The sequence below is a fragment of the Sceloporus undulatus genome, chromosome 1 (assembly GCF_019175285.1).
Source record: "Sceloporus undulatus isolate JIND9_A2432 ecotype Alabama chromosome 1, SceUnd_v1.1, whole genome shotgun sequence".
NCBI classification, from domain to species: Eukaryota; Metazoa; Chordata; class Lepidosauria; order Squamata; family Phrynosomatidae; genus Sceloporus; species Sceloporus undulatus.
In genome coordinates, this window is record NC_056522.1 from 180,723,650 (window position 1) to 180,739,585 (window position 15,936).

At 38.6% G+C, this 15,936-nt stretch overlaps 1 protein-coding gene across 1 annotated transcript in view; it reads right to left on the minus strand.

Moving 5' to 3' along the window:
• Nucleotides 1-15,936, minus strand: part of MACROD2 (mono-ADP ribosylhydrolase 2) — a 1,190,526-nt gene that overhangs the window by 71,953 nt on the left and 1,102,637 nt on the right. Inside the window, exons 14-16 of the mRNA XM_042468449.1 lie at nt 11,511-11,588; nt 10,932-11,006; nt 10,155-10,250 (exon numbers count right to left, since the gene is read on the minus strand). Of these exons, the coding sequence (XP_042324383.1) occupies nt 10,155-10,250; nt 10,932-11,006; nt 11,511-11,588 (249 nt within the window). The remainder of the gene's footprint in view (nt 1-10,154; nt 10,251-10,931; nt 11,007-11,510; nt 11,589-15,936) is intronic.

Below are 15,936 nucleotides of genomic sequence, written 5' to 3' on the forward strand. Positions count from 1 at the left end.
TTGACAGTGGAACGCACTCCCTCGGAGTGTAGTGGAGTCTCCTTCTTTGGAGGTCTTTAAACAGAGGCTGGATGATAATCTGTCAGGTAAGCTTTGATTGAGAGTTTCTGCATGGCAGGGGGTTGGACTAGCAGGGGGCTGGACCTTGTGGTCTCTTCCAATTCTATGATTCTATGATTCTACTACTACTACTACTACTACTACTGCTAATAATAATAATAATAATAATAATAATAATTTGATTTAAAGCTGATTCACTGAGGACACTGTGGATTATGGCTGTTGTCCTGTAGTTGTTTTCTGCTTTATTCTCCATGAGAAGACTTTCCCAGAGAAATGGGTAGCCAGAAGAGAACTAGTTCATTCTTCTGCTGGTTCTGTTATTGTTAACACATTCTTTATCAATACTGCCTGTCAAGGACATATGTGAAAGTTGCTCCCAGTGTTGCCAAAGAAAGATGCATAACTGAGCATAATTGCTTTACAAGAGATTTAACTTTAGGGAAGACATAAACAATACTGAAATGTAAATGGATTTCACTGCCAAGACTCTACCAAAACCAAGTCTTAACACTCCCTAAGTGTCTGCTTTGAGGCACTTCTGTGAAAAGTAGCAGGGAACATGGCAAAAGAAGCATCATCACACTAGGAAAGAGACATTTTGGATCTCATCCCTGCATGCAGGCCAGGCCTCCAGTGACTGGCACATAATTCTCCTTATGCTCAGAAGAAGCTTTTATGAGCCAGCTAAGTGCAGAGAAACTATTCCAGATGGTGGCGTCTGCATGACTGGGTGATCAGCTGCCCACTGTGTTAAAAGAACACAAAGCCTGGAGGAACTGGACTGATGCAAGTGACAGTCTGTATAGCATGAAGCTAACATCATCATAATAATAAAAAACAGGAGAAAGAGGGTAATATTCTGAAGAGACAGGTGAAGTTATGTCACGTTATTATCAAGGACTCCTTTGCACAGGATTTCCTCTGTCAACAGAAAGATTAATGTCCTTACAGAACTGGTCTTGTCATATCTCCTTTTCATACAAAAACGTCCTCGCTTTGATTGATGCTGGATCCTATAATAATCTTCCATGGCTAGATTGCTTTTGCTTTGTGTCACCTCAACACAACCTTTACACATCTTAAGGACTGTGCAAACAAGATTAAAATGAGAACGAACAGAGTGGCATGTGGAAAAGGGCATCATGGGTAGAGCTATGAAGGGAGGGAAAACAAACAAACCACTAGCCAATTACACAAAACGGAAGCTGAAATTTTACAAAGAGTTCTTTGCGAACAAGGTGTCAACTTTTCTTTTCACATTGGAAACAAAGGATGAGATGTCGTTTCATGAGACTGTTACACAACCAGTTTTCCAACTTACTGCTATGATGAAGAGGAAAAAGAGTGAAGCTCTCTCTTTGGCAGTCCTGGGACCCAATGCCATATGACTCATTTGATTTTATTTCTATAGCTCCCAATAGCCTTTGGGTCGTGCAGTTCAGAACAATAAAGCTTAAAACAGAGTAAAAAAAGATCATTCTGGGAGATTATTCCTAAACAGGCCTCTCCTTTCATTCCATTTAGATGGAGGTTGATTTGGTATTTTAATTTTAAACATTGAAATATTGGTAAACACTTGTATCAGGACTCAGTCATATGTTTGCTCCAATATCTGACATTAGCACAGGGCCCACACCTACTTTCAAAATGGAAGGAAAAACCAATACATTATTTATTATTCATATTTTATTGATTTATACTTATATTTATATGAATATTTTGTATTAGGACTGTTGAGAAATCAAGGCTGGCTACCCTTCCACACAGTTTTAAATATGAACCTATATTCCAGCCAGGAGATCACTGAGAATGGGGAGGTTGCATCTTCTGCCTCCAAGGGGAAAAAAGAAAAGCAAGGGGAGGCCAAGCTCACCACACACATGAGCCAGAGAAAGAGCTGCTGCTTTGGGTTTTCTTCTTCCACTCCACTTCTTTTTTCTCCCCCTCCTCTGTGTGTGTGTGTGTGTGTGTGTGTGTGTGTGTGTGTGTGTTTGTATGTGCCTTCAAGTCACCTGTCAACCTATGGTGACCTCATAGGTTTTTTGTAGGCATACAGCAGCAATCTCCCACCCAATAACTATCCAGGGCTGCCCCTGCTTAGCTGTCAAGAGCAGAGGGGATCTTTAGGGTATTTAAGCTGTCATGATTCCCATTAGATTGTGAACCTGCAGGCAAAGAGTGACAAGGGTGTGTATGTTGTTTTTACATCTTGGAGCAGCACTTAAGACACTTCTAAATTCTTTGTTAAGTAAATAATATCTTCCCTGCCTTTTTTTATTTTACAATTATTTGAATTATTTAGAAAACATACCACCCAAGTACAAAGCATTACCTAATCTCAGATAAAAACATTAGCTAAAACTACAACATGCAGCTTTGAGCTTTTCATTCCTTTTGCTGTTTTAAAAAGAATAAATGCCAAACGTTTGATTGGTGATGGACAAAAATGTTGCCTTGAACTGCATCCTTAAAACTGTGTTGCTTTAGGAATGTCAGATTGTCAAAAGATGTAGTTAATAATGGGCCAATATTAAGGAGCACAAATAGCTACTGTGTTCCCACTCAACCCTGCTTTTGAAGAAGGCAGTCAAATATAAGGAAGACTTAGCTCCTGTCATTGATAAAGTGTTTTTATTTCTCCTGTCTCTGGGTGTTCCTTTTTTGTTTTCTGTTCCTTTGTGTTTGCTGTTATCAAAGCAGATGTCCTTAAATGATTGTGACAAAATGGAAAAGCTTTAGGTTCCTTTATTGTTTCTATTTTTATTAGTAAAGCACATAAAAGGCTAAATCCTTCCAGTGAAAGAAATGAGAACAATTAAAATTCAAAACTGAAACTGTACCACCTGCTCTTTACAGGGAAAGTGGCTGTGTGTGTATATAATGTGTTGGAGATGGGGAAGGGAGACCTGAACAAAAACGAGCTTCCCTTCTGTTTTAGAAAGATGTATTGCATTATCCTTTCCTGCAGGCTTACATCTTATGTCAAGAACAGATGCAGCAACCCGACCACCCGGCTACCGTGCAAATCCAGTTGGTGCTAACTTCTGTCGAGTTACTGGACATTTTTCTAACCCAGAAACAATACACAGTTGCCTCTGCAGCAGATGAAACAGCAGTTTTGCGCCATTGATTCTGATATTGATACTACAACCAGTTTGCTGAGGTGGCATTACATGGGTCTCTCCACTTCCTGACACACCACTATTCATGAAAGATTTCTTCAGCAAAACTGTTTAACGTGTGACAGGAGCACTGCAGACAGAAAAGCTGGCTGCTGCTGCTGCCTGTCCTTTCTGAACTATCCAAAATAACAACACCAAAAATCAATGTATTCAGCAGAACTGACACCTCTTGTAAATTTCACTCTCATCCACTGAAGTGTCTTATAGAAGGGAATTGTCCCATAGAATCAATGTAACCCTCTTTTTTATATATCTAGCTACCCATACATTCCCGTTCTTGTCATTTATAACATATTGCTAACAAGGCCACCAATGGAGAATTGGTGTAATATCTAGGGAGAAGGAAAACAGAAACTGACATCTCCACCTCCTGCAAGTGAAGGGTAACATATATTCTTTTGAGCCAGTCTGGTGTAACTGCTTGAGTGTTAGAAAGGACTCTGGGACCTCAGGGTTTAAAATCCCCACACTGGCATGGAAACCCACTGGGTGACTTTGGGCAAGTTATACTCCTTTAGTCTCAAAGGAAGGCAATTATGGCCTGTTACAGACAGGCCAAAATAAAGCTGCTTCGAGTCACTTTGGAGGTATGGTATTTCAATGATGCATGCATCCTACAAGTCTGGAAGCTGCACCAAAGCTGCATTCCAGTCCTTAGGACTGGAGTGTGGCTTTGGTGTGGCTTTTGGACTCTTAGGATGCATGCATCATTGAAATATCATACCTCCAAAGTGACTCGAAGCAGCTTTATTTTGGCCTGTCTGTAACAGGCCTATAAGTCTCTTCTTAGTACATTTTGCCACAAAAAACATAGGTAGGGCCAGGGCAAATCAGCATTGATTTGAAGGCACACAACTACAAATATAATCTTTATGAAAATACGTGACTGCAGTTCAGCTCTTGTTCCCTTCTTTGCTCTCTTGCTGTTCTCTAATCAGTGAGTTTCACTGAGTTGGCATCTACACTGTAGAAATAATGCAGTTTGACACCACTTTAAGTGCTGTGGCTCCATCCTATAGAAACCTGGGGTTTGTAATTTTACAAGGTCTTTTGCCTTCTCTGCCAGGGTGCCAGTGCCTCACAAAGCAACAAATCCCAGGATTTGTAAGATAGAGCCTTACATGGCAGTTAAAGTGGTGTCAAACCTCACTATTTCTACAGTATAGATGCACTCTTAGCTATGCACTAATTATCAGATCTCAGTATTAAAATTCATAACTTCATACTTTTTAAAAATGTTATTTCCCATTATTAGCGTGGGTAACAAATCTGAGTAAACAATAATGAAAAAGAAGCAAGAAACAGCTAGAAACCAAACCTTTGGTATCAGGTTGGATGATACCAAAGGTTTGGTTTCTAGCTGTCAATAGAATACTCACAGTTTCAGTGCAGAGAGATTTTAAAAGCATTTCCCCTCCACAGAAGGATGAATAGGGAACTGAACGTATATGTCCATCTTTACCACTGAAGCATAACAATCTCATGAGCATTCATACCACTGTTTGGATATTTATCTTAACTTTTAAGAAGGCCAATCTTTGCTCAAAGAACTGTATTGGCTGTCATTGTAATACTTGGTCAGGTTGAAGCTTATGTTATTGGCAAACACTATAAGGCCCCCAATGACTTGGGGCCAGTTTAGATGAGGGGTCACCTTCTTCCAAATGAACTTGCCCATTCACTGAAATTTGCAAACCTACTTATCTATGGACATCAGATATCAATCTACAATCCTCCCTCTGTTCTCACAGTTTTGGAACCCACATCCCTCACTTATGCCTGAGGGACAAATGAAGGGGGTGCTCGAGGCATTCATGTGCATGCTCCCGCAGCCATGTGCCTATATTCAAGCCAATGGGGCTTGAATACAGGTGAAACTTTGTTTTCACATGTGGGTCCAGAATGAATCCCCCATGAAAAAAGGAGGGGCGACTGTATATGTATTATTTCTCTGTATCTAAACATATCTATATACCAGCTAGAGGGTCTTTTTCAGCGGTGGCACACTGTTGAATGCCTTCCCCTTGAACCATATCAGATGGGTTTCAGATGCCCCAATGGATTTCAAGACTTATTTAAAAGTGCATCTGTTTAATCAAGCTTGTGCTGAGTTTAGTGCCTAATTTAGTGAGATTTTTTTTTGGTCTTAGTATTGATCATTGCATATCAAGTTGATTTTTTTAATGAATTCTGCTCAATACTTTCAAGGCTGTTTATATAGCATAGTATATGAATATCTGAAAGAAATGGAATGGTAAAAGTCTTTGTTTGCATTTATTAAAAACAAACTTTAGAAGTTCAGAATGGAATAGATTTTGCTCATTCTTATCAAAGATTGTGGGTGAAAATATTTATCTCTTTTCTTCACTCCACACCAATCTATGAATCTTAGGTAAAGAGGAAATAAAATATAGAAGTATAATATTATATTGTTGCTCTTTATTTACTGGCTAGCAACCAGCATTTTTTTATTCCATCAGCCAACACACATGACAAGTAATTTTCACAGCAAAGGGCTTCGTAACAATAAATTATTCCTTTAAAATATTAATTAAATGTTTCAGTCATTTATTTAGCCTCAGGTCCTGGTGGGATGAAATTGAAGATGTACAAGATTTTCATCCACCTTATGGGAGCAAAGAACGGGCTGAATATTCATAGCTTTTTGAGATCTTGAAAGAGTGGGTGTAAATACTGCAGTTGTTCTTATCCGTTCTGTCTACTAAATGTGAAGGAAGCTTGTGGTATTTGATTGGGTGACTTACAGATCATCTCAAGGATACTTCCAAACAGATGAATTTGAATACAGGAAGGTGCCTTGAAGCAAGATAGATCACTGGTCCACTTAACTAAACCTTTCACACATAGCATTATGATACCACTTTTAATTGTGATGGCTGTATCCTATGGAATCCTGGTATTAATAGTTTGGTGAGACACTAGAGTTCTCTGGCTGAAGATTCTAACTATCTTATGAAACTGCAAATCTCAAGATTCAATAAGATGGTGGGATGGCAGTTAAGGTAACTTCAAAGTGCTATAACTGTGTATAGTTTGATCCAAAACATATTCCAGAAATAATGCAGTTTGAGACTGCTTTAACTGCCCTGGCTCAGTTATTGGGAATTCTGGGAATTTTAGTTTCTTATGTTACCACAGCTCTCTGACAGAGAATGCTAAATCTCTCACAAGGCTACAGTTCCCAGAATCCCCTAGCACTGAGCCAGGGCAATTAAAGCAGTCTCAAACTGGATTATTTCTGCAGTGCGTTTTGGACCTTTGACAAGTTAAAGTGGCTCTCCAGGGTCTTTTCCAAACCTACTAGAAAAAGATAAGGTCTGAATGAGGGATCCTTTTGCAGCACCGCTCTGATCAGCCATGATCTTCAGACATCAGTACTTGGATCAATATGCCAATATGCAAATCTAGTACAGAGCTTCACACAGAAATGGTTTTCATTTCCTGAGTGAAACTTGGGGCTCTTTCAGATATATATATCTCTCCAAACAATGTTTCTGTTGTCCTGGTCTATTTTCTGGCAATGCCTTGCACCAAATGCAACATTTTATTTTACTCTCAAGAAGGTTCCTTTTAAATTCTGAAACATATAGTAACAAAAAGTCTCCTTCTCTTTTGCCCTCTTCCCCTTGCTCAATTTTCTTTTAGCGCTATAGTACCATCAGTGAAATGACATATTTGTATACTATAAGAATTGAAGAAAGAAAGATGAAAAGTTGCCCCTGGAACTGTAGGATCACCTTAGGAATCCTTGCCCTAGTTTTTAAAAAGCTTGGGAAGAGCCCTAGTTCAGATCCAAAGCACCACTAAAAAATCTCCCCAAAGGAATGGGAGAAATGGATGCTTAGTTAAAAACAAGTGGCAAAAGCCAAAGAGCTATACTCCAAGAACTCACTCTTCAGATCAATCCTGAAAAGCCCTTGAGTGAGTTAAAGATCTCCATTGACTTCAGTGCATTTTGACTGAGTCAGTTCTGCATATTTTGCATTAATTTCATATACCTGATCTCCAAAAGATACTAACCTCTAGTTGACCACAAATGATTTACATAACTTTAAAGCAGATGATGAAGACATTGAAATAGTTCAAGATTTTCCATATCTTGGCTCAGTCATTAGTCAGAGTGGAGACTGCAGTCAAGAAATCAGAAGAACACTAAGACTTGGAAGAGCAGGTATGGAAAAACTAGACAAGATCCTACAGTGTAAAGCTATATTACTGAATACTAAGGACTTTAGCACATAAGGAAATCAGTGAAAATGGGGGTTTAAACAGTGATTATCCCATGAAAATCTCACGATTGCGATTAAGATTTTCACATGACGTTGTGATTAAAGCATCTTTATCCTGAGAATAACCAGGGAATAACCAGAAACAAATCATCCATGAGGAAATCCCGTGAATAATTTGTTGCTGGTTATTCCCTGGTTATTCCTGGATAATGGTGCTTTAATCGCAATGTGTGTGAAAATCTTAATCGTGATTGTGCAGTTTTCATGGGATAATCACTGCTTAAACCCCCAATGTTCCCTGGATCCCCCCCCCCATGTGATAAAGTTTTAAGTTAAGATGATCCGTGGCATTGTATTTCCCATTTCTATGTATGTCTGCGAATGCCAAACAGTGAGGCAAGTTTATAAGAAGAGAATCAAGTCATGGGTCTCAGAACAAATCACACCTGAATTCTCCCTAGAGGCCAGATAACTCAACTGTCTTTTGAATCATGAAAAGACATGACTCACTAGAAAAGACAAGAACGCCTGACAGTAGGAAGGCAGTAAGAAAAGAGGAAGACTGCATTCTAGATGGAAAGGGTCAATCAGAGAAGCCACAGCCCTGAGTCTGCAGGACCTGAGCAGGACTGTAAATGATAGGGTAACTTGGAGATCTTTCATTCATAGAGCCACCATAAGTCATGACAACTAACAACAACAAACCCCTAGTACACTCAGAAGCAGTATGTGCCTTTTGATACTCCACTTCAGCTAAGCTCTTTGTCAGTGGTCCAGTCTCAGATCCAGGCAGGAGGTACAGTAGTTAATCCCACAGATTACAGCCCTACAACAAATATGCTGTTTTAGCTACTAGACTCAGTGCAATGGCTATAGGTTTCCTTGATGAAGGCTTGGCATCCTGGCCAAGGACTCAGTGTTGCTTTATCTGCAGCAGCCTAAACCAGAATTTGTGTTGCTGCGGATAAAGAGGACTCAGAGGACTAGTGTGCCTCATGGTAGAAGTCTCCTATTTTTAGAAAGGAAAAATGCCAAGGAAAAAACCTCCTCTGACATTAACTTCCCTAATACCCCATATTTGAATCCTAGGTAAAGCAGATGGTGAAATATAATGTACCCACTGGGAGTTAAATGGAATTTACTAGCTGTAGGGGACAGTAAAGTATTAGAAGGAAAGGTACAAAATAATGAAAGTACATTTGGTTCAACTTGCTTCTGATGAGGCATAAAATAAAATGTAAATAATTTCTGTTCAGGGAAAATTAGCATAATGGTTTTGGCATTTGCAACTCAAATGAGCCTGCATTTTCTAACCTAGATTTGCAAAGAAGAGTAACAGCATTTACCTGGATTTGCAAGAAGGATTATATCAATTCTATTATCACTGTCAGTAATGAAACACAACGTTGATACCATTAACACAGTGCAGAATAAAGAGAGTGTGATTAGTCTCAACTTGGATTTGTAATGAAAAAAATTAAAGAAAATGTTGTGAAGCTGGAGATGAGCAATGAAGAGTGTAAGCGCTATTAACCCAAGCTTCCAATGCAGAAAAGTGTCAATATTACGAACATGGGTTTGCAATTAAATCAGTGTCAATGGAGCTGACAAAAGAAGTTCATAATTAGGAAGATGTAGTTAGCATTGACCTGGATTTTCAACAAAGACCATGGCCAAGTTTTAATTTTGAACCATTTGATTTCTGCCTCTCAGAATGGAAAGGCCGTATTGTTATAAGCCTTGGCTATGCATTACCATTACAAAATGCTATTATGAAGCCAAACACCTAATGCAAACGGGTGGCTGGGCACAAGGCAGCCACGTGCATAATGTGAAAATTGAAATTACTGTTGAGTCTCTTTCAATGAAAACCTGGTTGGAGAATATTGGCCAGTTAGATATTTAGCTCTCAAGCATTAGCCCTTGCTTGTCTGCAGTAATACAAACATAGGTTTCCTTATTACATCTGCAAGGATGTTCTTAAAGAATACTTTTTAAACTTCAGTGTAATATGTCATATAATGTGATATTCATTTGTAAAAGCTAGTCCATAAGGAGCTCTTCATCCCAGTATCTGGCTAGTTTGGACCAATCCTGCATCCAGCTTGAACGATCAACCTGGAGTCAGACAGTATGGAATCTTTCCAATTGCAACAAGGCAAACAGCTAGGATGGACCTGGGCACAGTTGCTGTAGATTTATATGAGCAGTGGTCTAAAAAAGCAATTTCCTCAAACTCTGATTATAATACGGTATGGTGCCAAGCCAAATGACTACCTATGGAAATATGATACCATCACCAGATGCAGCCTTTGATATGCTGATGGACTGCAACTCCCAGCATTACTCACTATTGGCTGGTTAGGGTTGCTGGGTATTGCAATATATCAACAACTGAAGGGCTAAATGATTTCCAGCCCTGAAAGGGCATTTCTAAGTAGATGATAATGATGGTAATATCAATATCAATACCAATACAAATAATAATCATTTAATTGTATCATTTTTGGCTGTCCCACACTTGTCAACAGTAAAGATAAAGATACAAAAACATACTTATCAGTTCAGTTTTCAAGAGAAACACTGACTTCGCCATGTACTCCGCTAAAATATTATTTCTTTCTTTGCTTGCCTTACTGTAATTTATATACTGCCTTACCTTTCTCTTCACTTTTGCTCTCTTGATTAGTTGTAGCTACTTCGGGAGCCTGTGGTTCTCCTTCTTTTGTGGTCTCCTCCTGAGTTAGAGAAGTGTCTAAAAAGGGATAAACATTATAGAGAACATGCATCATGATATATAGATAGATTACTTTTAGTTAAATTAAGGGAGATTATTAAAAGTGGTTCATTATGTAGTCCTCATTCTGTGTATTTCACCCTCCTCCATAAAGAAGATTGAACATAAATGGTAGGTCCCACTAAAAGTAAGCATGCTGTCTAAAAACAATTACTTGTGACAATGTTCCACTTGTACTCATTAGGGCTTACATACGAGTAAACATGTAGAGGTTTGTACTATATAATTTCAGCTCCTTATAATATCTTCAAGATTGCTACTTACTTAGGGTGATAAATATTCCAGTAGAAAAAAAAATTAAGCAAACAATTAAATAACTAGCATGATTTCTAGCAATATGATATGGCCAAATTGTTGAGAAGCACCAAACAGGATCAAAACTGACATGTTTAGCAAGTAGCAAAGCACAGCTTTCAAGCTGTGCATTTCAAAAGTGGGAATCACTTGAGATACTATGATTATTATTTGAAATGGAAGTCATCTGGGATATTACAAGGATTTTTTGTTCCTATTCTGAATACAACCCCTTCCCCAATTGTATATATACAATGATATAATTAAAGTAACTAAGCAACTATATTTTGGCCCAATTTATCTTTGTACAATTTACCCGTTATTTTGATCATAGGCATAAAGTACCTTCTGTTTCCATGCAGGAGACTTGAGATTCTGTCTGAGTGTTCATTTCCACCTCTCTAGAATCATCCCCGAGCCCTTTTAAAATCAGACATTGGGAAATTTTGTCAGTATGATAGTCATGTGCACATAATTTTAAAAACAGTCATCCAAATGGAAATAGGCCACAGGAAGCAACAGAACATATATAAGCGAAACTCAGATGCTAGTGCAAAATTCTTCATTCAAGTATTTTGTTTCCAGTTTAAATAGGAACTTATATTCTGTTGAAAAATAAAGAAAATTATAACTACAGATCATCACAAGACTCAATATGGTTACATTGTGATTTTGGATCAATATTTGTATGGTGAGTGAAGTAGAAGGCCTCCTTCCATTTTGCTTCCATTAGATATTATGCTGCTCAAATTGAATGGTTTGCAAATAGCTATTTGCTGAAGTTTATGGATGTTTCCCTCAGGCTTGTGAAGAAAAAGTTGACTTATCATGTGATGAAAAAGTTGACTTTTATAACTCAGAGAACTTATGGTCCCATCTGATTAATTACTAGGACTCTACAGAGAATTTTGATAGAAAACATACCGTCAGCTTGATCTTGTTCACAGATTGCATGAGGCATCGGATTATGCTCTTGTGTAGCTTTGGAATCTTGAGAGGATTCTAACAGAAAAATAAAACAAATAAAGCTGATGTGGATTCTCTGTGGATTATCCAACAAACAAGCTTTATATAGATCCTTTGGTAGGTCCAAAGGTGCATAAAAATACTTTCAAAAAATAAAAGACACACATATCATGCTAAATTACAGTTAATACAATTTTTACATTTTCCAAAACAACTCATAAAACAAAGTGTAAGTTATACAGTCTGAGTTATTCATTTATTTGTCTACATTATAAGGACTTGGTAACACTCTGCCCCATTCTGCTAGCACTTTCTCACACTTCAGTATGGCCAAGAAAAAGGATCCAGAATGCAGAAAACCATAGGCTTGTCTCTAATGACCAGAATTCCAAGAGTAGAGGACAGTGTTAGAACCTTTTTGTTTGTTTGTTTGTTTTCTCAGTAATTTCTTAAACACCTCGCACTGGTTTCTGTCAAATGAATTTACTTATATTTACTTATATAAAGAAAATGAAAGCACTGCATTAGATATTGTTCAGTTTTGACAAAATTGCTGGTGGTTTCTTGCAGAAGCTTGCTGAAGGAAGTATCTTCATATCATCCTGCCAGCTCCTACCTGTTTGGACTACAAGCTGCTCCCAGACAAAAACTATCACCTACCACTTTGCCACCCTCTCACCGAATTAGTTCCAGGATGGCAGGAAGGGCATCTATATGCTTTTGAAATGCATCTCTCATGATCCTTTTCTGGTTTAGAAGGAAGAATTCACTCTGTTCTCCTCAGACTGAGAAACTCTTCCAGAGAAAATATGAGGCGGGACAAGATCTGGAAAATCAGGCCTGGTTTGTTATCCCTTCCTTATATCCCAGCAATGGATATAAGGGAGGAGAACCAGGGCTCGATAAAGGATATGAACTATTCATATCAACCTTGATAGACGGTTGGCCTATACAGCACTATAAACAGGTGACTGATCCAACATTAAAAATAAAACCATAGCCAAACCTCCTCATCTGTTAAAATGTACCAATGTGTCAAAAGCAAGAGTGCTGCCAAGGGCAACCTTTTTGTCCCAACTCAGTACCAGGAGCCAGAGGTATATAACGTCCTTGCTGGATTTAATCCACATGCACATCCCTTAGCACCATGATACTGAAAGTGGGGTCCATGACCAGAGCCACTGGCTGCCAGTCCCTGGAGAAGTTTCCTGAGAGTAAACTAACTAAGACGAACACAGTGAAGTTTACTTCCAAGTTATCATGCATACTTACATTTAGTACATAGAAGTTAGCCTCCCCCCTGTGTAATTTCTCAGAAGCAAGCTGCTCCGAATGCAGATTTAATGCTATGTAGGTGTGTACAGGAGTTTAGGCTTCAATTGTCTTGAAATCTGAACAAGCTTACTTGGAGGTGAAATTCTTTCAAAAGAGCATTCAAGTGTAGTCCTATGTAGGATTGTTTAGAAAAGTGGTGGTGGAGAAATCCTTTAGCATTAGCTGTTTATGCTGGCTGGGGCTAATGGGAGTTGTAAGCGATGAACATCTGGAGGGTTACAGTTGCCCGCCTCAGTTCCAGTGAGGCATGCATAGAATCTGCCTGAGGATTCAAACCCTGGTTTTCCACACCACCCTCACAGGTACATCTAATGAGAAAACAGGAGAGGGTCTTTTTAACAGCTGCTCCAAGGCTCTAGAACTCCTTTTCTAGAGAGGTTAGACTGGCACCCTCCCTACTTTCTTTTTGCAGACAAGCAAAGACTTTTTTATTTCAACAGGGATTAGATGAGTAATGATATAAGGAGCATCTTACACAATGTGCTGGATGTTGCTCATGTGCTGCTGTGTGTGTGCATGTGTGTTTTAATATATGTTTTTAACCTGGTTTTGTTTTTTCTTATTGTTTAATTGTTTTTAATTTTATTGCATATGTGTGTGTGTGTGTGTGTGTGTGTGTGTTTAACAATGTTTTTTAATTGTTGTAAGCCACTTTGAGGCCCAGTCTGGTAAAACGGCAGGATATGATGATGATGATGATGATGATGATGATGATGATGATGATACTGCCACTGCCCTCCTTATCAGTGGACTTGCCATCTGTGGATTTAATCAGCCACAGATGGCAAGCCCCTGTTTTAGTTAATGGCAGTGACTGTGCTAGCGGTTACATGTATGCTGTGCTGCCATAACATCTAATGGACTTGAGCAAGTACAGATCTTCCTATCTATGGGGCAGGGTCCCAAATGGATCCCCCATGAATATGGAGGTCCAACTTTAGTAGCAGTAGTAGTTGTTGTGCTATAAAGGTAACACCTTAAAATAATTTAATTTTTGTTTATAAATCCTCCCTCAATAGGGCTCTTTTTCTTTCTGAATACGTGGAGCTTTTTCAGTGTATAAATGCATATCGCTTCCTTGATTTCTTAACTAATTTTGGCCTAAATTTGATTTGCTCTTCCTTGCACATTACAAATATTGTCTCTTTTCATTCCAGATTTTATAGGTCACAAATTCCAATGCACATCAACTTGATAGTAAGTACCAATAGGACTGGCTAGATGAATGACTGATCAGTGCAAAACTGCAATTAGCTTCTGTTCTCTCCCCGCTTTTTTTAACACTAAAGTTTTGATCAGTGGACAAGGGTCAGTTTTAAATAAATTTAAAGAGGTTACCAAGCCTCTGAAAGACCCTACTTTCAAGAATAGGTCTGCCTAGACAGCAAGGATATGTTGTGTGTGGGTTAGCAAGCCCTCTCCTCCAGTTGTAGCCTCACATCCATGCATACATCAGCAACAGTTCAGCAACATATCTTGTTTGCTTCAAGTAAGGTATCTGGAGCAGTGTCTGGAGCAGAGCACATGCTGTCAGCTGGTGAGTGGAGGGGACATATAGGTAGCGACAGACCTAAGTCCCAGTGGCATCACTAGTGGGGTGCGGTGGATGCAGAGTGTACTGGGTGACACCCCAAAGGGGTATGAAATTACATTAATTTGTGAGGTAAGGGTAAAATCTAACAGAATTATTTGTTCATTCATTCATTTTTCTATCTATCTTGTATCCCAATTTTCTCTCCAGACTGTCATCCATGGTGTCTCACAACAAGATTAAAAACAGGTATAAAATAAAATAATTGTGTTAAAACACAATTAGAGAAATATTACTATTAAAGCATATTGATTTCCCCCCAAAAAATGTTAAAACTCATTAATTTTTTTTTTAAAAGATCAGCACTAATCCATCAAAAGCCCCTTATCTCAGAAGCCAGTCAATTGCAGAAAGTCCACCTGGACTAAAAAGTTGAGGGTTACTCTGTATAGAAAGAATATCTGTTAACTATGGCCTGTTACAGACTGCCAAAATAAAGCTGCTTTGGGTCTTTTTGGAAGTATGCTGTTTAAATGATTCTTGCATCCGAAGAATCCGGAAGCTGCACCAAAGCTGCACTCCAGTGCTTAGGAACAGAGTGTAGCTTTGGCGCAACCTCCGGACTCTTAGGACCCATGCATCATTTAAATAGCATGCCTCCAAAGAGAACCAAAGCAGCTTTATTTTGGCAGTCTGTAACAGGCCAACGTTAGTTATGGAAGTTGAAGTTTAACCCATCTGGAGGCTGCTGGGGTAGGGAAGGCTCTTCTATACCAATATGTACATACCTCTACTAAAGCCTGAAGTGTCACTTTCCATAAACTTGTATTTTATACAATTTTATCTAACAGTGGGCAATGGGCCAAAGAATACCATGGAAGCACCAGCTTGCTAAGTCTGCCAAAAACCATCTTTGTGGGATATAAGAGAAACCTGGGTAGTTAACATCTGATCCAAATTTAATAATCTCTAAAGCAGGTATGCATTGAAAGTTTGTGATTTTAATTAACTGCAAATAATTCCCCAAGGCAAATATTTAATTACCTCCACAGCTTCTTGATGGAAATTGCAATAAGTTGACAAAGTCAACTTTTGAAGTAGAGCTACACCTATACACATTTTTCAAATTATCTATGGTAAAGCTTCTCAAACTAATCCACTGAATTTTATTAATCTTATTTTTTTTTTAAAAAAAAATTAAAATGCTTTTCTGCCAATAGCTAGCAAAATAACATTTAGGGAGATTTTGGAATTAAAATCATAGAAGCAGAAAAAGCCAAAAGGCCATCCTGTCAGTCTGAACAACTCTGACAACATGCTGCAAGTAGTGAGCAGGTGTACTTCAGAAAGGAGCCTTCAGTGCAAATCTCCACAATCTTAAAGTAAGCCAAACCACGGGAAAGGACAAACAAAAAGATATGGGGAATCTGAACCACAGTAAAACAAAAATAATAATAAAAAACTAGACATCCAGGCCTGGGATGGGAAATGCACAACTCTCCAGATGTTCTGCAATTC